The 21,161-nt window shown below is 40.8% G+C and overlaps 1 protein-coding gene across 1 annotated transcript; it reads right to left on the bottom strand.

The window, feature by feature from the left end:
• Positions 1-4,429: 4,429 nt before the first annotated feature.
• On the bottom strand, positions 4,430-5,641 carry LOC127073600 (uncharacterized; the record flags this gene model as incomplete). Its single annotated transcript, XM_051014777.1, has 1 exon — positions 4,430-5,641. A coding segment is annotated over one exon (1,212 nt), but the record flags the coding sequence as incomplete, so codon positions are not given.
• Positions 5,642-21,161: the final 15,520 nt, after the last annotated feature.

Genomic DNA, 21,161 nt, shown 5'->3' with positions numbered 1-21,161 from the left:
ACTGCTCAAAACAACGGGAAATGATCCCTACTATATCAGACATTAGCTAAATTACATCACTCAGCTGAAACGATCAAAACTGCACAACAACAACTCAGAAAAATCAAACTTCTGCCCATACACGTATGCCTCATGCCCATACGCGTATGACACATTTCCTAGCCAAGCCCATACGCGTATGGCCTGTCTCATACGCGTATGATACGCGTACCACTTCTCCCATACGCGTACCAACAGAGACAAAACTACGTTAGAACATCATCTTCTTCATTCATACGCGTATGGCCTCACCCCATACGCGTACCACTCACAGGCTACGCGTAAGTACACGCGTATGACGCGTATCAGCACCAGTCTCCTCCCCTCCAGGCCATCTCATACGCGTATGGCCTAGTGTCATACGCGTATGACCAGAAACCATTGGTTCCAGATCTGCTATGGGTTTTTCTCTGCTACGAGATTTCTCAAATCCAACCTCCCACAGTTCAATTTTTACACAGCATTCGTTCATATTATCTAACACAAATCATACCCATTCAATTTCACAATTTGCAGCATTCATCATCCTGATTAGAGTCAATTCAATGGCTTATTACTACCCATTACATGTTAACCCATAATGCCCATTAAACGACGATAAACCCCCCTTACCTGAGTTAATCCGGCAAATCCTTTAACTTCAAGCTTTTCCCTTCTTCAACCCTTTTTCTCTTGCTCTTCCTTTTTGCCCTTTTTCCACTTTTTAGTCGCTTCTCTGTTTTCACGTGTAAAAAAACCTTTTTACTAAATGGGACTCTTTACTGATTCCAAAAATCATTCCAATTCCAACTTTATTATTCCAATAATAATAATCCAATAATATTCCAATTATTTAATTAAATTAATAAATATACTAATAATAATATATATGAAGGGTTTATCTTTTATTTTGAAAAATAATACCCTCTCATTCATATTATCATCATAATATACTATTAAACTTAAATTAAATAATTATCATAATTTATCGGGGTGTTACAGCAAGCATCCGACAATTATCCAACAACAAAGAATATTCGACTCCACAAAGGGAAAAAAACGAATCTTACTCGATCAGGGAAACACGAAAGGCTTCGACTGAAGAGTGCATGAGATATATTATTCATTACCGGCAGACCGTGAATAACATACTCGCATGGAAGATTATCCACAACCGGTTACTGGGTTAATAAAGGATAAATCAACCGAAAAGAAAGGTATCGGGATACCAAACTAGGTATATAATGATGACCAATCAAAGGGAACAACAACATTACCAACACAAGGGTAAATGAAAGAAGACCCGCTGGGGATAAATTGCAAGAATCCGACAATTATCCAACTGTACCACAAGGCACAAACTCCGCTGGGGAGAAACATCACCACTTGGGATTTACAACTACCGAATACCGGGTAGAAGACCACAAACTCAACTGGGGATAGAAATCACCACAGGGAGGCACCAACTCTGTTAGGGATAAAACCACAACAACAGGAATCCACTTATAACCAGGACGAACCACAAAAGTTACCCTGTTAGGGGAAAAGAGATAGGACTTACAACTACCGAATACGAGGTAATAGCCATACTCTGGTGGGGATAACCATGAATTAGGGTTTACATCTACCGAATAAGGGGTAGAAAACCAAAAATCTTGCCGAGGAATAAAAGGTATATAACCGCCAATTCCGCTGAAAGGGCAAAGAAAATAGGACTTACAACTACCGGTATAAGGGTAGAGGCCCGAAAAACTCCGCTGGGGAACAACCCACTGGGAAGCACAAGACAGTTGACAAATAGCCAATTCGGGATCAATCCGAGAAGACAGACTGAATCAAGACACGTCCTAATGAGGATGTAACTCAAATAGGAGAATCCATCCCAATATATATGTTGGGGAGGAAACGGAAGAAACCGTCATCCACGAGGATATATCTCAGTGGGGAACCGCAGAAGGAAAGACAACCCTTTCTGCTTATGGGGCTGACTCTATATGGAGAGATTTAACACCCGACATCTGCTAGGGGAGATCTATTGGGGATCTGCATCACCATAGCAAGAAACAATCAACAAGAGATATATGGCGAGAAATGCAACATGAATATCTGAATGTTTATGAATATGCATGAATATGCGTGATTTATGTTTGATGAATGTTGACAAAACAGACATATCTAACACAAACAGGTCCAGGAATCAAACGCCCGATACTATACTTCCAGGGGAAAACCAACTGGAAAGCCAATCTGCGGAGATCTACATGCTATAGGCAAAGATCTGGGTACTGCTGGGGAAGCAGAGGCTTAGAGATATCAGGAAACACCAAATCTCTGAGTGCTGGATCAGCAAACAACCCAATCAGGGTACAGAAAGTCACAACGGGCAAAACATCCACCAAGACGAATCTGTTGGGGAACAAGAGAAAATCTCGAAGATCCGCAGGGGATCTCAGCATCAACTGAGAAACAAAGAGCTTTGTAACTCCAAACAAACTCCGGGGAACAACCCATTGAAGGAGAATAACATCATCCAAGTAGAATCCAACTGCATAAGCAACTCTACTGGGGAAAACTGCTGCTGGAGAAAACTGAGTCTTCAACAACACTTTGCTTGCAACTATGCTGGGGAACAACCCCATCACAAGATCTGGAGAAAGAAGATACAACCAAACCAGGAATATGAACCAAATGTCTTACCTGTTGGAGATCATGCCACCCTTGGGAGAGCACTGAGATATTCTTGAGTATCCTTTCAACCTTATGGATATTCACTTTGTTTAAAAACAACAAATTTTGAAAAATTTGATTTGTTTAAAAACAATGATATTTTATCAATTAAAACATGTAAAACATTTGTTGAATTGAAACAAATAAGAGTGCAAATAATTGGATAAAAGCTCAAATTCATTTGATGGAATGGTAGCCTGCAAATGGCAAGACTCCATAGATCTGTACAAATTTGAAATCAGTGATATATATTGGAAGAGGGCTACATTGAACATAATGATCCTTTCTCTACCAATTTGAATCTCGATGTATTCGAAGCTTCAGTTTGACGACGAATCGAGAATCCTCTGACGAAATGACAGCTGTGGAACAGAAAGTCTTGTCAGGATGCAGTTACTTGCCAAATCCCTAATTTTTGCCTAGATTCCCCCAGGGTGAGGTACTCAATCTAGCGGGATGCAAATATTCTCTCTTTCAAGTCTCTAATTTTTGCCTGGATTACCCTTGTGGGTTCTCCACCGAGACGCTCATTTTTGCCTAAGCCGCCCTTTCGGGTTTTCAACTTAGCGAGCTATTCTGTTTTTCATTTGCATATACTTTTTTTCTAGGCAAAGTATTTCTTGACTGCATCTGAATTCACAGGACGAGTGAAATCCTCCCCATCCATTGTTGTAAGCATCAAAGCTCCGTCTGAAAAGGCTCTCTTAACAACATATGGACCCTCGTAGTTTGGAGTCCACTTGCCCCTGGAATCGGGCGCGAAAGACAAGACTTTCTTGAGCACGAGGTCACCTTCTCGGAACACACGCGGCTTGACCTTCTTATCGAATGCTTTCTTCATTCTCTGCTGATATAACTGACCATGACACATGGCAGTTAACCGCTTCTCTTCAATCAAATTCAATTGGTCATAACAACTCTGAATCCATTCAGCATCAGTCAACTTGGCTTCCATCAAGACTCTCATTGATGGGATCTCCACCTCTACTGGGAGAACAACTTCCATGCCGTAAACAAGAGAGAAAGGGGTTGCCTCTGTTGAAGTGCGTACAGACGTACGATATCCATGCAAAGCAAATGGCAACATCTCATGCCAATCTTTGTACGTGACAGTCATCTTCTGGATAATCTTCTTGATATTCTTATTAGCAGCTTCAACAGCCCCATTCATCTTAGGTCTGTAGGGAGAGGAATTATGGTGTGCAATCTTGAATTCAGCGCACAACTCATCCATCATCTTATTATTCAGATTAGATCCATTATCAGTAATGATCCTCTCTGGCACACCATAACGGCAAATCAGCTGGTTCTTGATAAACTTCACAACCACCTGCCTGGTTACATTCGCGTACGAAGCGGCTTCAACCCATTTGGTGAAGTAATCAATTGCTACGAGAATAAAGCGGTGTCCGTTGGACGCTTTCGGCTCAATCATGCCGATCATGTCAATTCCCCACATAGAGAAAGGCCATGGTGATGAAATCACATTCAGAAGTGTCGGAGGAATATGAATCTTATCCGCATAAACTTGACACTTGTGACATTTCTTCACATACTTGCAACAATCAGACTCCATTGTCAGCCAATAGTAGCCTGCTCTCAACATCTTCTTAGCCATGGCATGTCCATTGGAATGAGTACCAAACGAACCCTCATGGACCTCAGTCATCAACAGGTTTGCTTCGTGTCTATCCACGCATCTGAGCAAAACCATATCAAAATTTCTCTTATACAACACTTCACCACTGAGGTAGAAACTGCCTGACAACCTTCTCAAAGTTTTCCTATCTTTCACAGATGCCCCAGGCGGGTAGACCTGGTTCTGGAGGAAATTCTTGATATCAAAATACCAAGGCTTGTCATCTTTCACTTCTTCGATCGCAAATATGTGAGCTGGTCTATCCAAACGCATCACAGTAATATTGGGGACATCATTCCACCGTCTGACCATAATCATGGAAGCAAGCGTAGCAAGCGCATCTGCCATCCGATTATCCTCTCGAGGGATGTGATGAAATTCAACTTCTGTAAAGAATGTTGAAATCCTCCTTGCGTAATCTCTATATGGGATGAGACTTGGTTGATTCGTCTCCCATTCACCCTTGATCTGATTAACAACCAGGGCCGAATCACCATACACATCAAGATACTTGATTCTCAAGTCAATACATTCTTCAAGTCCCATAATACAGGCTTCATACTCCGCCATATTATTCGTGCATTTGAAAGTTAGCCTTGCTGTAAACGGAATGTGTGAACCTTGAGGAGTAATGACCACTGCCCCAATTCCATTTCCATATTGATTAACAGCGCCATCAAACACCATGGTCCACCTGGAACCAGGTTCCGGACCTTCATCAAGTGTAGGCTCATCACAATCTTTCATTTTCAAATACAGAATCTCCTCATCCGGGAAGTCATACTGAACAGGCTGATGATCTTCGATTGGCTGGTGCGCTAAATGGTCAGCCAAGATACTACCTTTGATAGCTTTTTGAGCTCGATACTCAATATCATACTCAGACAACAACATCTGCCAACGGACAATCCTCCCAGTTAAAGCAGGCTTCTCGAAGATATACTTAATTGGATCCATTCTGGATATCAACCAAGTTGTATGATTTATCATGTACTGGCGCAAACGCTTAGCAGCCCAAGCTAAAGCACAACACGTCTTCTCAAGCATAGAGTACCGAGACTCGCAATCAGTAAACTTCTTACTGAGGTAGTATATAGCAAATTCCTTCTTCCCCGATTCATCTTGTTGACCGAGTACACAACCCATCGAGTCTTCAAGAACTGTCAAATACATAATCAGAGGTCTTCCTTCCACAGGCGGAGACAAGATCGGAGGTTCAGACAGATATTCTTTGATACTGTCAAAAGCTTTCTGGCAATCCTCGGTCCAATCGTGAGACTGATCTTTCCGAAGAAGCTTGAATATCGGCGCACATGTGGCCGTCATGTGGGATATAAACCTGGAAATGTAATTCAAGCGGCCAAGAAAACCTCGGACTTGCTTCTCAGTTTTGGGTGCAGGCATCTCTTGTATTGCTTTGACCTTTGCAGGATCAACCTCAATACCTCTTTCACTTACCACAAAACCCAACAATTTGCCAGAACGGACTCCAAATGTACACTTGTTCGGATTCAGGCGAAGTTTAAACTTCCTCAAACGCTGAAAAAGCTTCAACAGATGCTTAATATGTTCAACTTCCGTTCGGGACTTAGCAATCATATCATCAACATAGACCTCTATCTCCTTGTGCATAATATCATTAAACAAGGTAGTCATAGCTCGTTGATACGTGGCTCCGGCGTTCTTCAAACCGAAGGGCATCACTCGATAACAGAATGTTCCCCAAGGTGTGATGAATGTTGTCTTCTCCATATCCTCGGGTGCCATTTTGATTTGGTTATATCCGGAAAATCCGTCCATAAACGAAAAGACTTTGAATTTAGCTGTATTATCTACCAACATGTCAATGTGTGGTAGAGGAAAATCATCTTTCGGGCTAGCTTTGTTCAAATCTCTATAATCAACGCACATACGGACTTTTCCGTCCTTCTTAGGAACAGGCACAATATTGGCCACCCATTGAGGATATGTAGAAGTCACCAGAAACCCCGCATCAATTTGCTTCTAAACTTCCTCTTTGATCTTCACTGCCATATCTGGATGAGTTCTTCTGAGCTTCTGTTTCACAGGCACACACTCAGGCTTCAAAGGCAGGAAATGTTGCACAATATCTGTATCCAAACCCGGCATATCTTCATAGGACCAAGCAAAGATATCTGAATATTCTCGTAGCAAACTGATCAAATCTTCCTTGACAGACCCTTCAAGAAGTGCCCCAATCTTCACCAGACGAACACAATCCTCAGACCCCAAGTTGACTGTTTTCAAGTCTTCGAGATGCGGCTGAATGATCTTCTCTTCGTGCTCAAGGAGACGGGTAATCTCATCAGGAATCTCCTCAACGTCATCTTCCTCTGCCTCAAATACAGGGGATTCAAAATTGGGAGATGGCGTTGGATCATTATGTTCAACGGGTTTTAGGATCAACCTGCATAATGATTTTGGTTAATGAAAAACTTTAGAATTTAAACAAACAAACCATTATGCAGATGAAGAGGTTGCTTTTATTCTTGTTTTTTTATGGGTTTTTTGTGATCACTGATTTCATGCAAAAGCAAAAAGTGAAAACAGAGGAAAAACAAATGTTTAACAATGCATTAATTGAATGAAAACATCATTGTATATATGCTTTGCCAACAATGTCATCACTTCTCCTTTTGGCATGGGAGAAGGGTTTCAATCAAAGTGAACAATTACTCTGATCTATGGATGACCGTAGGAACATCTACAGCGACCCAATTGTGGCAGACACCACCAGGAATGACGAAATTGTTCAGGTCCTCTGCATCCTCTTCTAAGATAGCAGCAGCTTCCTCCTTAGGTTGATCATCATGGATGAATCCTCCACTCTTGAACAAACCTTGCTCATTATATGCCCCAGAACAGTAGCCAATGCCAGCCCGGGATCTATTGTCTTCAAGCTCGATCACCTTCCCTAAACCAGCAACTGCACCACACTCAATGGCCAACTTTGCATCACGGTAGGAAGCAAATGATGGAGACTTCTTCTCAATTGGTTCATCAATAGATAAAGCTTGGAATGGCGTTCCAACTTCATCTTCAGCGTCAATGTATGAGAAAGAAGACAAGTGGCTAACCAGGAGAGCCTTTTCTCCCCCTACTACAACCAATTTCTTGTTTTTGACAAATTTCAACTTCTGGTGTAGGGTGGATGTCACGGCGCCAGCCTCGTGAATCCATGGTCTTCCTAAGAGACAGCTATAAGATGGGTGGATATCCATTACCTGGAAGGTAACTTGGAAATCGCTTGGTCCAATTTTGATTGGGAGATCAACTTCCCCAATCACGGTCTTACGCGACCCATCGAATGCTTTCACAACAACCCCACTCTGCCTCATAGGAGGACCTTGATATGACAATCTGGAGAGTGTGGTTTTTGGCAATACATTTAAAGAAGATATAGTGTCCACCAGCACATTGGACATTGCATCAGATTTGCAATTCATGGAGATGTGTAAAGCCATGTTGTGGTCTCTTCCCTCCTCAGGGAGATTAGCGTCACAAAAGCTCAAAGTGTTGCAAGCGATAATGTTTGCAACAATACTATCAAATTGCTCAATGGTGACGTCGTGATCAACATACGCCAGATCCAAGACTTTCTGCAGAGCCTCCCTATGGGGTTCTGAATTCAGCAGTAGAGAAAGAATGGAAATCTTGGATGGCGTTTGTAGAAGCTGGTCTACAACGTTGTACTCACTCTTCCTGATGAGCCTCAGCATCTCATCAGATTCTTCATCTACAATGCCACTCGGGCCAACTGAAGAAACGAGAGTTTTTTGTACAGAGGAGGATGGTTTGGCAACATCACGTGCCGGATTCTGAATATTCACAGCTGTCCCTACAGGACGCTCAACAGTATCAGAAGCAACAGCCTTAGGAGGCGCAGAAAACACACGACCACTTCGGGTCAACCCACTTACATCAGCGACGTTGGTCACAGAAGTTGAAGGTAAAGGCACTTCTACCCCATCTTGCACAGCGACAGGATTGTATCTGAATGGCACAGCTCGGTCTGAAGAGTAAGGCACAGGGCCTGCAGGTTTAATGACCAAAGAAGGGGAAGCCTTCGGCTTGCTGCTATCGTAGCGGATAACAACAGGCTCAGGTAATTTGAACACTGGAGATATAACATTAACCTCCGGTTCGTCCTCATCGACATTGCGATTCTGCAGAATCTCAATGGTTCCTTCGTCTAATAACTCTTGCAATTCTCTGCGGACCTGGTTGCAACCCAAGCGATTCACCGAACAGATGCGGCACTTGTCGTGGTTATGCTCTAAGTGGTTGTACTGACACAGCAAACGATGTAATTCGACCAACGACTGCCTAATGTGGCTTACATATCTGACCTTGTACTTCCCAAGGCATTCCTGAACCATATTAACCGATTTCCCATGCGCAGGCAATGGGTTCTTGGTGACATTCGGGCCTGAATCTTCAAAGCTCAAAATTCCACATCTCATAAGGTCTTGAACCTTAGTCTTGAGTGGGTAGCAATTCTCGATGTTATGGCCTGGAGCACCGGAATGGTAAACACAATGCTGATCTGGTTTATACCACCATTGTGGATTTGCAGGAATGGCAGGAGGATCCCTGGGAGAAACCAATTTCCTTTCCAACAAGGAAGGATAAAGCTCTGCATATGTCATAGGAATTGGATCGAAGCTTATCTTCTTCCTATCATAACTCAAGTTAGCTTGATTGGTTGTACTTCCCCGAGGCTGATAAGCCTGTTGCTGTGGATGATGTTGTTGCTGATACTGAGGCTGTTGATATTGTTGCTGATGCTGATATTGCTGATGTTGCTGAGCATTGTCTTTGAAGACAGGTGCTATATGAGCCACCTGGTGCTGATGACCGGCACGACGTGCAGGCTTCCTCTGAACAGAGGGTCTTCTGTGCTTGGGATGGGATTGCACAGCATGTGCCTCCCCATCCTTCCTCTTAAACGCCCCATATCATTTAGAAGAAGAGCTCTCATCTTTCGTCAATCGTCCTTCACGGACACCTTCCTCAAGACGCATCCCCATGTTCACCATCTCGGTGAAATCAGAGGGAGCGCTTGCTACCATCCGCTTATAATAGAATGAGCCAAGAGTCTTCAAAAAGATCTTGGTCATTTCTTTCTCCTCTAGCGGTGGAGTAATTTGAGCTGTCAGCTCTCGCCACCTCTGGGCGTACTCCTTGAATGTCTCCTTATCCTTCTGAGACATGGCCCTGAGTTGATCACGGTCAGGCGCCATATCAACGTTGTATTTATACTGCTTGACGAAAGCTTCGCCAAGATCGTTGAAGGATCGAATATTAACACTGTCCAGATTCATGTACCATCTAAGCGCAGCACCGGACAGGCTGTCTTGAAAATAATGAATCAACAGCTGATCATTATCAGTTTGGGTAGACATCTTCCTAGCGTACATGACCAGGTGAGCGAGTGGACAGGTGTTCCCTTTATACTTTTCAAAGTCAGGTACTTTGAATTTAATCGGTATCTTCACACCGGGAACAAGGCACAACTCGGCAGCAGACTTGCCGAATAAATCTTTACCTCGAAGAGTCCTCAACTCCTTTCTCAGCTCGAGGAATTGGTCGTTCATGGCGTCCATCTTTTCATTGACGTCCGGGCCCTCAGACGGCTCGGAGTGATAGATGGTGTCGTCTACCCTTGGCATGGTATGCACGACAGGAGGAGCGGCAACAGGGACCGGGCTAGATGCCGGCATGTGAGCAAAAGTTGGAGCAGGCCGATCAGGCATAAAACCTGGAGGCATTCCCCAAGGGAACCCGACTGGCATAGCATCGGGCACATGATGAGCACTGACTGGCACAGTCGAAGTGACGACCTCTGAGATGACCGTCCTCTGGGCAGGAGTTGCAGGCGATTGAGCAGGTTGATTTTGAGCAGCGAGGAGTTGCTCCATCAAAGCGCCGAGTCTGGCGACCTCTTCTTTCAGTTCTCTGTTCTCTTGTTCTAGCTGCTCCATGACTCTTGCAGAATTGACTCGAGTATAATATCGGTGAGTCAGCTTGTCTTCAAAATAAATGAAGAACACAGAGTTAGGACAAGACGACCAGAAACAAAGGGTACCTGCTTATGCAAAATGATGCGTGAAATGCTTGTGCAGATGCTTTATTTATTTTCAAGAAACCCTTAGGGTATTATTTGCAATATTTTGAATAGTTAAAGCATTTTAATTTCTCATGGAAAATATCTCATTCAATATATCGAGACAAAGAAGTACAACATTTTTGATCATTACAAAGAGAAAAGGGAAATAAACATCCTATGGATCCCCAGAAGCTCGGGATGCTGGAAGACGAGAAGTACACAGCTTCTTGATCTCTCTCTCATAGGCCGCTTCCATGTCTGCTTTCTCCTTTGCAAGTCGATCATACCTCCTCTTCCAGAATTTGGAAGACTGGGGAAGCAGAGAGGTCCAAGTGTCGTTCGGGTCGTCGATCACTCGATGCTCGAGGAACTCAATCATATCGTCCTTCTCCTTAAGCTGCTGAAGCAATTCTTCTCTTTCACGGATCCAAGCACGTGAAAGGTCTTCTTCTCTCAACTCCTCTACACGTTGGGTAGGGAGGGTTGAAGGCCCAGCCACATCCAACGGTGTAGGTCTCGGATGATCATATGGTATTAAGTACATGACAGCTCTCTGTCTGACCCAAGAGGTGTATGGCTCCAAAGCAATGCAGTTCTTTGGACCCAACTCGTTCCTACTCTTCTTGTGAATACTGCGCCAAGCACGGACAAATCTGGCCTTCAGGCCTTGGGGATCTTTACCCTCCTGAAAGAACACACCTTCTAACAGAATGTTATGAGGTTTATCCTTTAGGGGGAACCCAAGCTGACGTCGTGCGAGAATGGGATTGTAGCTGATCCCACCACATGTGCCAAGAAGAGGCACATTAGGGAATTCACCACAATAGTCAATGATCTGGACGGTATCATACACGCGATCATACCAAGAGATATCATCATTAGTGAGAGACATGAGTCTCTGAGACCACCGTAGACATCCCTTGTTCTCCTTGAAAGCAACTGTCTGTGGCAAGTGCGAAATAAACCACTTGTATAGCAAAGGTAGACAGCAGACAATAACTCCTCCACCCTTTGCGTTCCTCAGATGCAAAGAGACATAGGCATCGCCCAACAAAGTTGGAACGGGATTAAGAACTGAGAAGATCCTAATGGCGTTCATGTCCACGAACTTGTCGAAGTTGGGAAACAACAACAATCCATAGATGAGCAGCACAAACAAAGCCTCAAAGGCATCCTCACTCATGGCCTTCCCATAAAAGGTAGCTTGAGCAATGAGGAACTCGGAAGGAAAACCCTGAATTCCGCCTTTGGCAGTCAGATTAGCCCTAATCAAATCTTCATCTATGTGCAACAAGTTGGCAATCTCTCGAGCAGTCGGAATACTCTCTAGGCCACTGAACGACACTTGATCCAGAATCGGGATCCCAATAAGGTGAGAATACTCCTCCAAAGTTGGCAACAACTGGAAGTCCGGAAATGAGAAGCAATGATACAGAGGATCATAAAACTGGGCTAGAGTACTCATCAACCCTTCATCGACCTGAGTAGTCAGCAGAGGCAGAAGCTTCCCATAGCGAGCTTTGAAACCCAAGGGATCTAATACATAAGATGTCAGATTCCTTAACTCTTTTACATCGGGCTGTCTAAAGCTGTACTTCTTTGTATGCCTTTTTGGTCTTTCCATGTCTGAAAATTTTGCAAATAAACCCTTTTAAGTTCCTTGAAAATTTTCTTTTTTTTTTCTGACGACATGAAGTGCAGATGAATGCATGAATGCATGAATGCAACAATCACACTCAAGGATCAAACAAGTCACACCAAACAAAGGTCATGGGAAAGCTCATTGTATCCCTAATATCAATCATCCATTTTGGTGGATTTAGGTTTTCACCTTATCGACACCCAAGTTCCATTGATATTAACGGTACATGAACCGGCTCGAACATCCTTAATATCAACCATCCGTTTTGGGGGATTTAGGTTTTATACCTGATCAACGCCCAGGTTCCATTGATATTAAGGTTGTCTGAACGACTCAACCATGAATCATGGGTTTACTGAGAGTCACGAGCATGGAGTCTCGGTTAAGAACCACCCAAAGGGAGTGTACTAGGGTTTAAACCTGCCAGACATGTTCTACCAGAGGTTCCCATAATCATCGTCCCATCTCTCGGATATTATCGGAGGAGCGAATACTCGTATTCCAAAAATATTCTCGAGAGAGACTCTTATGAGTGTAGTATCGCGTAACAATCGCATCAGATCTTACATCTGAACGACCTCCGCACTACGTCCTAAAAATAGGCCAAGATGGGCTTGGTAAACTAAGGTCCTTGGCTTCTGCGGCACATGATTGAAAGAATAATGCCTAACCACAAATAACTTGTGTGGCATTATTAATCCAACATGACCTCCACCAAGTGAATGGACTCGCAAGTCAACTGGCTAAGGAATACTCCACACCAGTCAACGAGACTATGCCATTCTCCTATCCTAGAGCGCACTCGAGTTCGGGTACAGAACTCATCTCACAGAGATCACCAAAGCAAACAACAATTGTATATCAAGCAATTCAAACATTACAATCAATACAGTTATCCCAAATTGTACAAAAATACGTCAAATAACAAATAACAATATAGCACAACAAGGGTGAAAAGTAGGCAATACCACCAAGGATTGTTTTTCCCCAGCAGAGTCGCCACTTTTCTGTAGCGGTGTATTCGTCGCTTTATGATTTATTGATTAAATCAAAAGCAAAGCATACAATGAATCGAGTCGCCACCGCACTTTTATTTATCCAAAGGATTGGCTAAAAAGCGAACAAAAGCCTAAGAAGTTTTACACATAGAAAACTAATGAAAAGATCAGAGAGTCTGGGTAAGGGGTAAATTACGCAATGGGAAGGTGTTAGGCACCCAAAACGTCCTAGGTACCCCTAGGGAGCCCTTTTCACACTTGTTGTACTAAAATGTTATTTGTTTTGAAATATTTATTGTGCAAACATGATTGGGATGATGAGAAAAGAATATACAATTTTTATTGTTTTTGTGTTCGAACGGATGAACCCGTTGCCTACGTACCTTCCATCAAAGGTAAGGAAACGCCGTAGTTCGGCTAAAAGATTTCCAAAAGTTAGTGGATTCAATTTTAAACACAAGCCTTAAGGTCTTACGTTATCCACGGGAGAAAACTCAACCTTATACAAACAACGAGTCCACCATGTGAGAAAAGCTTCAACTTGCTAGTGAGGGGTTAACCCTATAATAAGCAAGGAAGACTTACAATTCAATCAACTAAGGACAAATAGGTGAGATTAACATCAACCAACTAGGATAAATCAAACCTATGGCTAATGTATGAAAACTTAACAAGAATGGACAAAGCCACAAAACAATTGAATGGGTGAAGTTAATTGATTATGATTATTCACAAAAGGAGGGTCAAAGTATGATTAAGATTGATTCAAAAGAAGTATTATGAAATGGAGTTTGAAAAGTCAAGGACTTAGGGTCCAGGTTTCTAATTTGAAAGCATGAAGATGTTTGCACAATATTTATCTCAAGTTTTGAAAGTAATGTGTGAAAAGGTTTAGGATAAAGAGGGATGAATGGATGAAAATGGAGTGTAAAACTTCCTAGAAGGTTCACCTCTTGAAATCATATAGAAGATGACTCAAGTGTGTCCTTTGGAATAGGCAATGAGCAATAACGCAAAAGCAAACAAAAGAAGAAAGTCAACAAAAACGGATACCGGATGCCAATCACTGGACTTATACCAATCTCCTAAAACAAAACTGGATATCAGAAGCCACTCTATGGACTTATACCAATCTCCTAAACAAAGAAATAAAAAGTGGATACCGGATGCCAATCTATCTGGGCTTATACCAATCTCCAACATATCAAAGCAAACACTTGGATGTCAGATGCCAATCTATCTGGGCTTACTCTAACCTCCAACATATGATCATAGGAAAACAAATGCCAAATTACATGGACTTACAATTGCATCCTCACATACAACAAACAAATGCATCAAGCAAAGAGAAGATGAGTGGCCAATGAAATGGTCTTATACTCACTTCTATATCATAGGAACAATGGCCAATGAGTGGTCTTACAATTGTCCTCAATGGGCAATCAACAAGGATATGTCACAAAGTAAAATGAAATGATCATGCACTAATGAGCAATTAGTGATGATAAATGAACAAATCATACAAGCAAACATGTGCATATGAAGTAAGCAATCAATCAACCTAAGTCATTCAGCACACTCTATAACCAAACAATTAGGCTCATACAAAGGGTTAGGCATTGAAGCCAACTGAAATGGGGTTAATGGTGCTCTTAACCTTGACATTGAGAGCCAAGATGAAGCAGATGAAAGGATATGAGGGGCGTGCCTCATGCTCTTATCCCTGGTCAGGGAGAACTTCAAATGATAGAAGGTGTGGGAGTTCAGAAAGTAGGAACTCTCTCCACAGATTATTGACTCGATTGATCTTGGGCTTTTACTCACTATGCATCAACACATGTGGTGTGAGCAAGGTGAGTGACACACAGAATAGTAGGAGATAGGTTACATATCTCTTGGGTTCTACCAATTGCCTTATTTAAAGGACTTTTCCTGCTTGGGACAAAAGTAAACAAGCACAAACATTGCCTCTTAAGGAGGACTTCAGACAGTTGCCTGGCTAAGTAACAAGCCAGGTCTTCCAGACTACATGAAGAAGAAAGTGCTATACCTCAATGCAAATGCTATCAAGCAAAGCAATGCAAGTTCTCAAAGAACTATTAGCAACTAATGGTACCTGAAACCAATCAAACATAATCAGTATACAACTCAAAGTCAAAACCAATATAAGATAAGGATCAACAGTCAACACAATCCATCTCATGTGCAAAGCACAAAGCTCAAGGCATATGAGCTAAGCATCCTACAAAACAAACAAGTTAGTTCATGACAATCAATCAAACTCAATCAACTTGCATTAATCTCCTTAAAGAATTTGCTTCTTAACCTAAAAAACCAAACTCAAACATGAGCAACAAGACCACTAGGACAAGCCTAGGGTCAAAAGGAGATAAAAAATCCAAAAAAGCAAGTGAAAGATATCCAAAATCAAGTTAAAACAATTAAGAAACAAACCCAAGTGGTTTCACATTCATATCATTCATCATTATCATTTCACAAACAAATTAGGTCAAAGCATGTCATATAGAACCTCAAAGAAGTCAACAGAAAGACTCCACTCAAATCCAATCACAAACATTTCAATAAATCCTCAAATAATTCATGATCAAACATCATCCACAACATGATAAGCATACCAAATTTCAGCTCATTTGGATCAAAGGAAGTAGGTCAATGAAATTCAAAAAGTCAAGGCAAGTTCAAGCAAGCTCATACAAAGCATCAAAACACGCACCAACTTCAATTAATCATAAAACAGAAACAAAACATGATAAATGAATGGGACCAAAGCCATGATAAACTTCAAGATGTCTACATTACTCATGCCAAATTTCACATCCATCCAATTAATAACCAGAATTTCACAAACCAAATACAAACATGTATCACAAAAAATCAACAAATGACCAAACAGGGGAGAAAATTCCAATCAAATAGGAAATGCCATCAATAATTCCAGAAACATTCACATGTATTCTCAACATCCATAAGTATCTTCATGCAAGAATCCAGACCATTTTGAGTTCAATAAGCATGGTAACAAAAATCAAGAAGTTGGACATGAATGGTGTGACACAAATTGTCACACCTCTATTCAAAAAATCATATCTCATCAACCAGCAATGATAAAATCACAAACTCTACACCAAAATGACCATGAACATGTCTAGTTTAAGCACAAAAAATTTGAGAGGCATTGGATTAAGTATCATCATTTCATAAACAAAATGGCAAGGCGTACACGAAATGGACACACATGAACAAACCCTAGGCATTTTTAAAAATCTACACGTGCATAATTTCTGGAAAAAACACCATAAAAAACTAGAGATCATGAGGAGCATTTCACAAAAAATTGCATCAAATTTGGATTAAAATTGGGTGAGTTATGAATTTTCTAAGATTGGCATACCAAATGAAATAAATATTGAAATCAAAAATGAAATAATGGATTTAATGGAAATAATGGCAGAATCGTAAATAACATGAAGTCTGGCTCTAAGTAAAACGACGCGTTTCATTTAAATGAAACGCGAGCCAATCCAGTGGCGACACATGGCCCAGTACATGTGCAGAAAACGCAAAAAAGCATGCAGAATGCGTTTGGATGGATCAAAACATTTCTGGATGAGGAAACCCTAGCGTTCAAACTTAAATTCATCGCGTTCATCCAAATTTCCAGGCAAACAAATTCCACATAAATCAAAAAATGAAATACCAACGTGTTCGTCTTCTAATGCACAGCAATAATCCAAGATTCATTAACCCTAATTCAAACTATCATGGAAGAAATAAGCAAAACAACATTTGATAACCAAACTTTAAATCAGTGTTTCTCTCTTAATACTTAATGGTTTTTCACGATTTAAAGTTCAATGAACTCATGGCAACAGGATCTACAAGAAGCATAGCATGATTTTAACAATGGCATGGTTCGAATTTTTACCTGATGTGAAGAACAGTGAGGGAACCGTGGTGTTCTGGCTGTGATGAGTTGAAACAGAAGTTTCTTCAAGCTCCAGAAAGTGAATGAGTGAAGATCCTAGCTCAGCAACGCTTGGTAGTGCTCAAAAATCCGACTGCCATGTGAGGATGCTCAATGTAACAGTGCTGGTTTTGCTCTACAGTTGTGGTATCATGCTTGCAAAGGCTTCCAAAATGATAGTAGATGATGGACCAATGCACAAGAGCACGAGTTCTTTGGAGATTTTTCAGAAAAATTCCAAGTGAAGAAATGAGAATTTTTGAGAGAAAAATTTGGATCTCAGTTTTTGTAAATTGTGGCTAGGGTTTTCAGTCTGAAATATGCAATATATACCCCTGATTAACAATGCCTAAACTTGGTTAATAAGATGGTAAATGAAATTAGCTCAATGGAGGTGTTTTGGCCAATTAGTGAAATCACTCATGTTGCATGTGCATGGCATGCTACAGTGCGAAAATGGGCCTAAACATATTCCAAATATGGTTTTTGATCATTTGCAATTGGTAGAAAGTGTAGGCAAGGCTTAATTTGAAAGTCAATTTTTCACCCCTCCCATTTTTAATTCAATGCACTTGAAAAAGGCCATTTTGATTGGATGATTTTTGGTGAAATGTGATGAAGGATTTGGATAGAGCATGTCAAATGTGACTTGTAGCAAAAAACCTCACTCAATTTGGCCAAATGGTTTGAAAGTTATCTCACTTTGAAGTTCAAAAATTCTTGAGAATGATTTGATCATAACTTGCCAACCACACATGAGAAATGAGTGTTCTTGGACTTTTTGGAAATGGGAGAACAAGATCTTCAACTTTCATGTTGGACAAAAATTCATTTTAAGCTTGTATGATGAAGTAATTTTGAGGAGAAGAACTTTCCATTTTTGGCAATTTCCAATTACAGGTCAACTTACTATTTTTGGAAACTTTTCATCTGACCTCAAATTCTTCACTGTGGATGTTTGACATGTTATATGAGGCTTGTATGGACATGAATGAGACCTCTCAAACCAATTCCCACCATCAAATCACTGATTAAATGCACAGTTTGACCACAGTTGACTTTGCTAGGGTTTTGGTTGACTGAACCATGTTCTGATGAATTCCAAGCCCCTACCACTTGAGATCTTGATACCAAATGATATCACAACTTATATGAACTCTTGATGAATGACCATGGTGCCCAAATTCTTCAAGAATGGCCACCATCCACTATTCAATGGCTGATTTGACTGTTTTGACTTAGCTTGCTTCATCTGCAAGTAACATGGTTAGATGACAATATTTTTGTACTTTTGGTTAGTAAACAAATGAAAAGCAATGATATACAAATGCAATACATGCTTGGTGATCAAGAACCACACTCACAAGATAACCCACCCACTAGGAGGGAAGCAAAGGTGCACAAAGATCCTTGAGGCAATGATATGGTATGATATGATGCCATGAGGGATCTTAGGGACAAAATTGGGGTCTTACAGCTATGTTGAAGAAATTTGAAATTTGATTATGAGAAAATTTTGGAGGGAGAGAAAATTGTGAGATCTAGATCCAGAATCCCCTTCAATTCTGTTGTGATTATGAATATATATGCTTCACTAATCCATTCTTAATCCAAATTAGGCATGGTTTAGTTAAAATTAATCAAGATAAGGTGCATGGCAAAAAATGACAAATTGGAGGGTGTGTGAAGCATGCACACGTGAACAGTAACCCTTACCAGCTCAAATGCACTTAAAATCATTTTCTTAACACATTGGCAATGGTAAAAAGTTCATGTAATGCACCATTTTTAAATTTTGCAATTTCCCTCCAAAATGGGCATGGATATGCAAATGATCATGTGATAACATTTTATGCAATGTGATGATTGATTTGGAAACTTCATGACATGAGAAGCATTTTAGAAAAAGAGGCACCAAATTTGGAGTTTTGGTTCAAAAGATATGGCCATTTGAAGTTTCAAGCATACTTTGCCATGATTTGATCATAACTCCTTAACCATTCATCATATGCTCGTGATCTTGGACTTTTTGGAAATGGGAGAGAAAGATCTTCAACTTTCATGTTGGACAAAAATTCATTTGAAGCTTCTTTGATGTTGGAAAGTTGAGTTGAAGTTGGTCCAAAAACTTGCCATTTTTGGAAACTTTCAAATTACAGGTCACTTTCCATTTTTGGAAACTTTTGATCTGGCTTCAAAATCTTCAAGGTATGAGTTTGACATGATGAATAAACCTCTTTGGGACAGGAATGAAGTGTTTCAAACCATTTCTCCACCTCCTAGCCCTTAGTTGACTTGCAGTTGACTTTTATGGGTCCTAGATGACTTGGACCTGCACTGTGGCCTTTGAGCCTCTAGCCTTTGGTCAAGTTGTTTCAAAATGAACCTTGATTCACACAAGCTATCTAGAACAACCATAAGGCCTTCATCTCATGAAAAGCTTGGTCTCTTGCACAGATGAATCCTCTTGCTACCAGTCTTGACTGATAAGATGCAACATGATATGCAATGACAATGTTATGTTAATGTGATGTTAGTGTAATGTCAATGACCTAAAATGAAATGAATGTACAAATGGGGGGGGTGCAAATTTGAGGTGCTACACCTGCAATAGGCAATGTTTGGTTGGAAGTAGAGGAGCTCATCCATATCATGATTGGAGAGGCATCTTGGCCTAGGAGGACTCACTATTATCTCAAAAAGATCCATTGGCAAGCAGTGCAATCAGTTCCCGATCAATTTTGCCCTAAAATTAAGGTTTGGCATAGAATCAGTTTATTTCTGATTCTTTGGGTGAAACTCTTTTCCATGGTCCTCCATATGTCCACAAGGGTCTACATACAAAAAATTAGCTTTTTATTTGAGCCAGAAGTGCTTCAATTGATCACTGGAATCGGGAATCAGACAGTTTGGGAAAAGTCAACAGTGGGGCCAGAAAAGTCAAATTCTGACTTTTTGAGATTGGAATCTCAAAATTCATGCCTAGGGGAGCCTACATGTGAAATTTGATCAAGGTTGGATCATGGATTCATCATTTAATCAGGAATTGGAAAAGTTACTTAATTTGGAAATGGTTGACTTTCCATTTTGGGCAAGTTTTTATGATTTTTGCACTCACTTTAAGCCCATTTTCTATCAAGATAAAAGCTCCATTTAAAATTTTCTCCAACATGAAAGTTGTTCCTCTTGTTCCAAGCTTTCTATAAATATAAAGTTTGCTCCATTTGGATCAAAATTGAGAAAGTTATGCTTGGTGAAAGTAGGGCATATTTTTAGGACACTTAGAAAAATTTCTAAGTCTAAAAATCTTTAAAGTTTGTCAAAACTTCTTGGCCAGTTTTCTTGAACTTCAAGGCACCAATTGAAAATATTTTCTTCACAACAATTATACCTTGTCATGTCCTCTTTCACCTCCCTTTGGAGTCATCTCATTTGGATCCATGGTTTGAGAGATACACTCACTTAAAGTTGGCACCATGACTTGAAATTTCTAGGCAGATTTTATGCCTAACTTGCCCAACCAATCTTGCAATGGTGTGACATGAACTTGAGGCCTTTTTTCATCTTCTTCCACTCATTATTTCCACCCATGCTCAACACGAAACATGCCATACTCCATGATATCTTTCTACTGTTTGCATTATCTCATCAATTGGTGGTTTGCTCATCAAGTTATGTTGCCACAAAGTCACCATCTTGAATTGGTTTCTTGCTTGCTTGCCAAACCAAACCAGCCATGCTGCACAAACCAAGCCATTGTTTTGCTTACCTTATTTGGCTATGCAGCATATTTCCATTCACTTAGAATTTTGCCAAAATAAGAAACATTGTTGTTTTTTGTCACACAAAACCTTGTCAAACAGCATCTCACGTGCCCTCTTTCCAATTTCTAGTGCACCTCACCAATTGCAACCAACTTGCATCATTTGCTCACCTCATGGCCAAACATTATTTCAGAGCCCATTAAGGAGTTTGACCCACCATACTTAAAGCTAAAAAACCCTAAACATGAAAGGATGCCA

This window comes from Lathyrus oleraceus, chromosome 4 (assembly GCF_024323335.1).
Source record: "Lathyrus oleraceus cultivar Zhongwan6 chromosome 4, CAAS_Psat_ZW6_1.0, whole genome shotgun sequence".
In the NCBI taxonomy this organism is placed as follows: Eukaryota; Viridiplantae; Streptophyta; class Magnoliopsida; order Fabales; family Fabaceae; genus Lathyrus; species Lathyrus oleraceus.
This window is presented reverse-complemented; position numbering and strand designations above follow the sequence as displayed.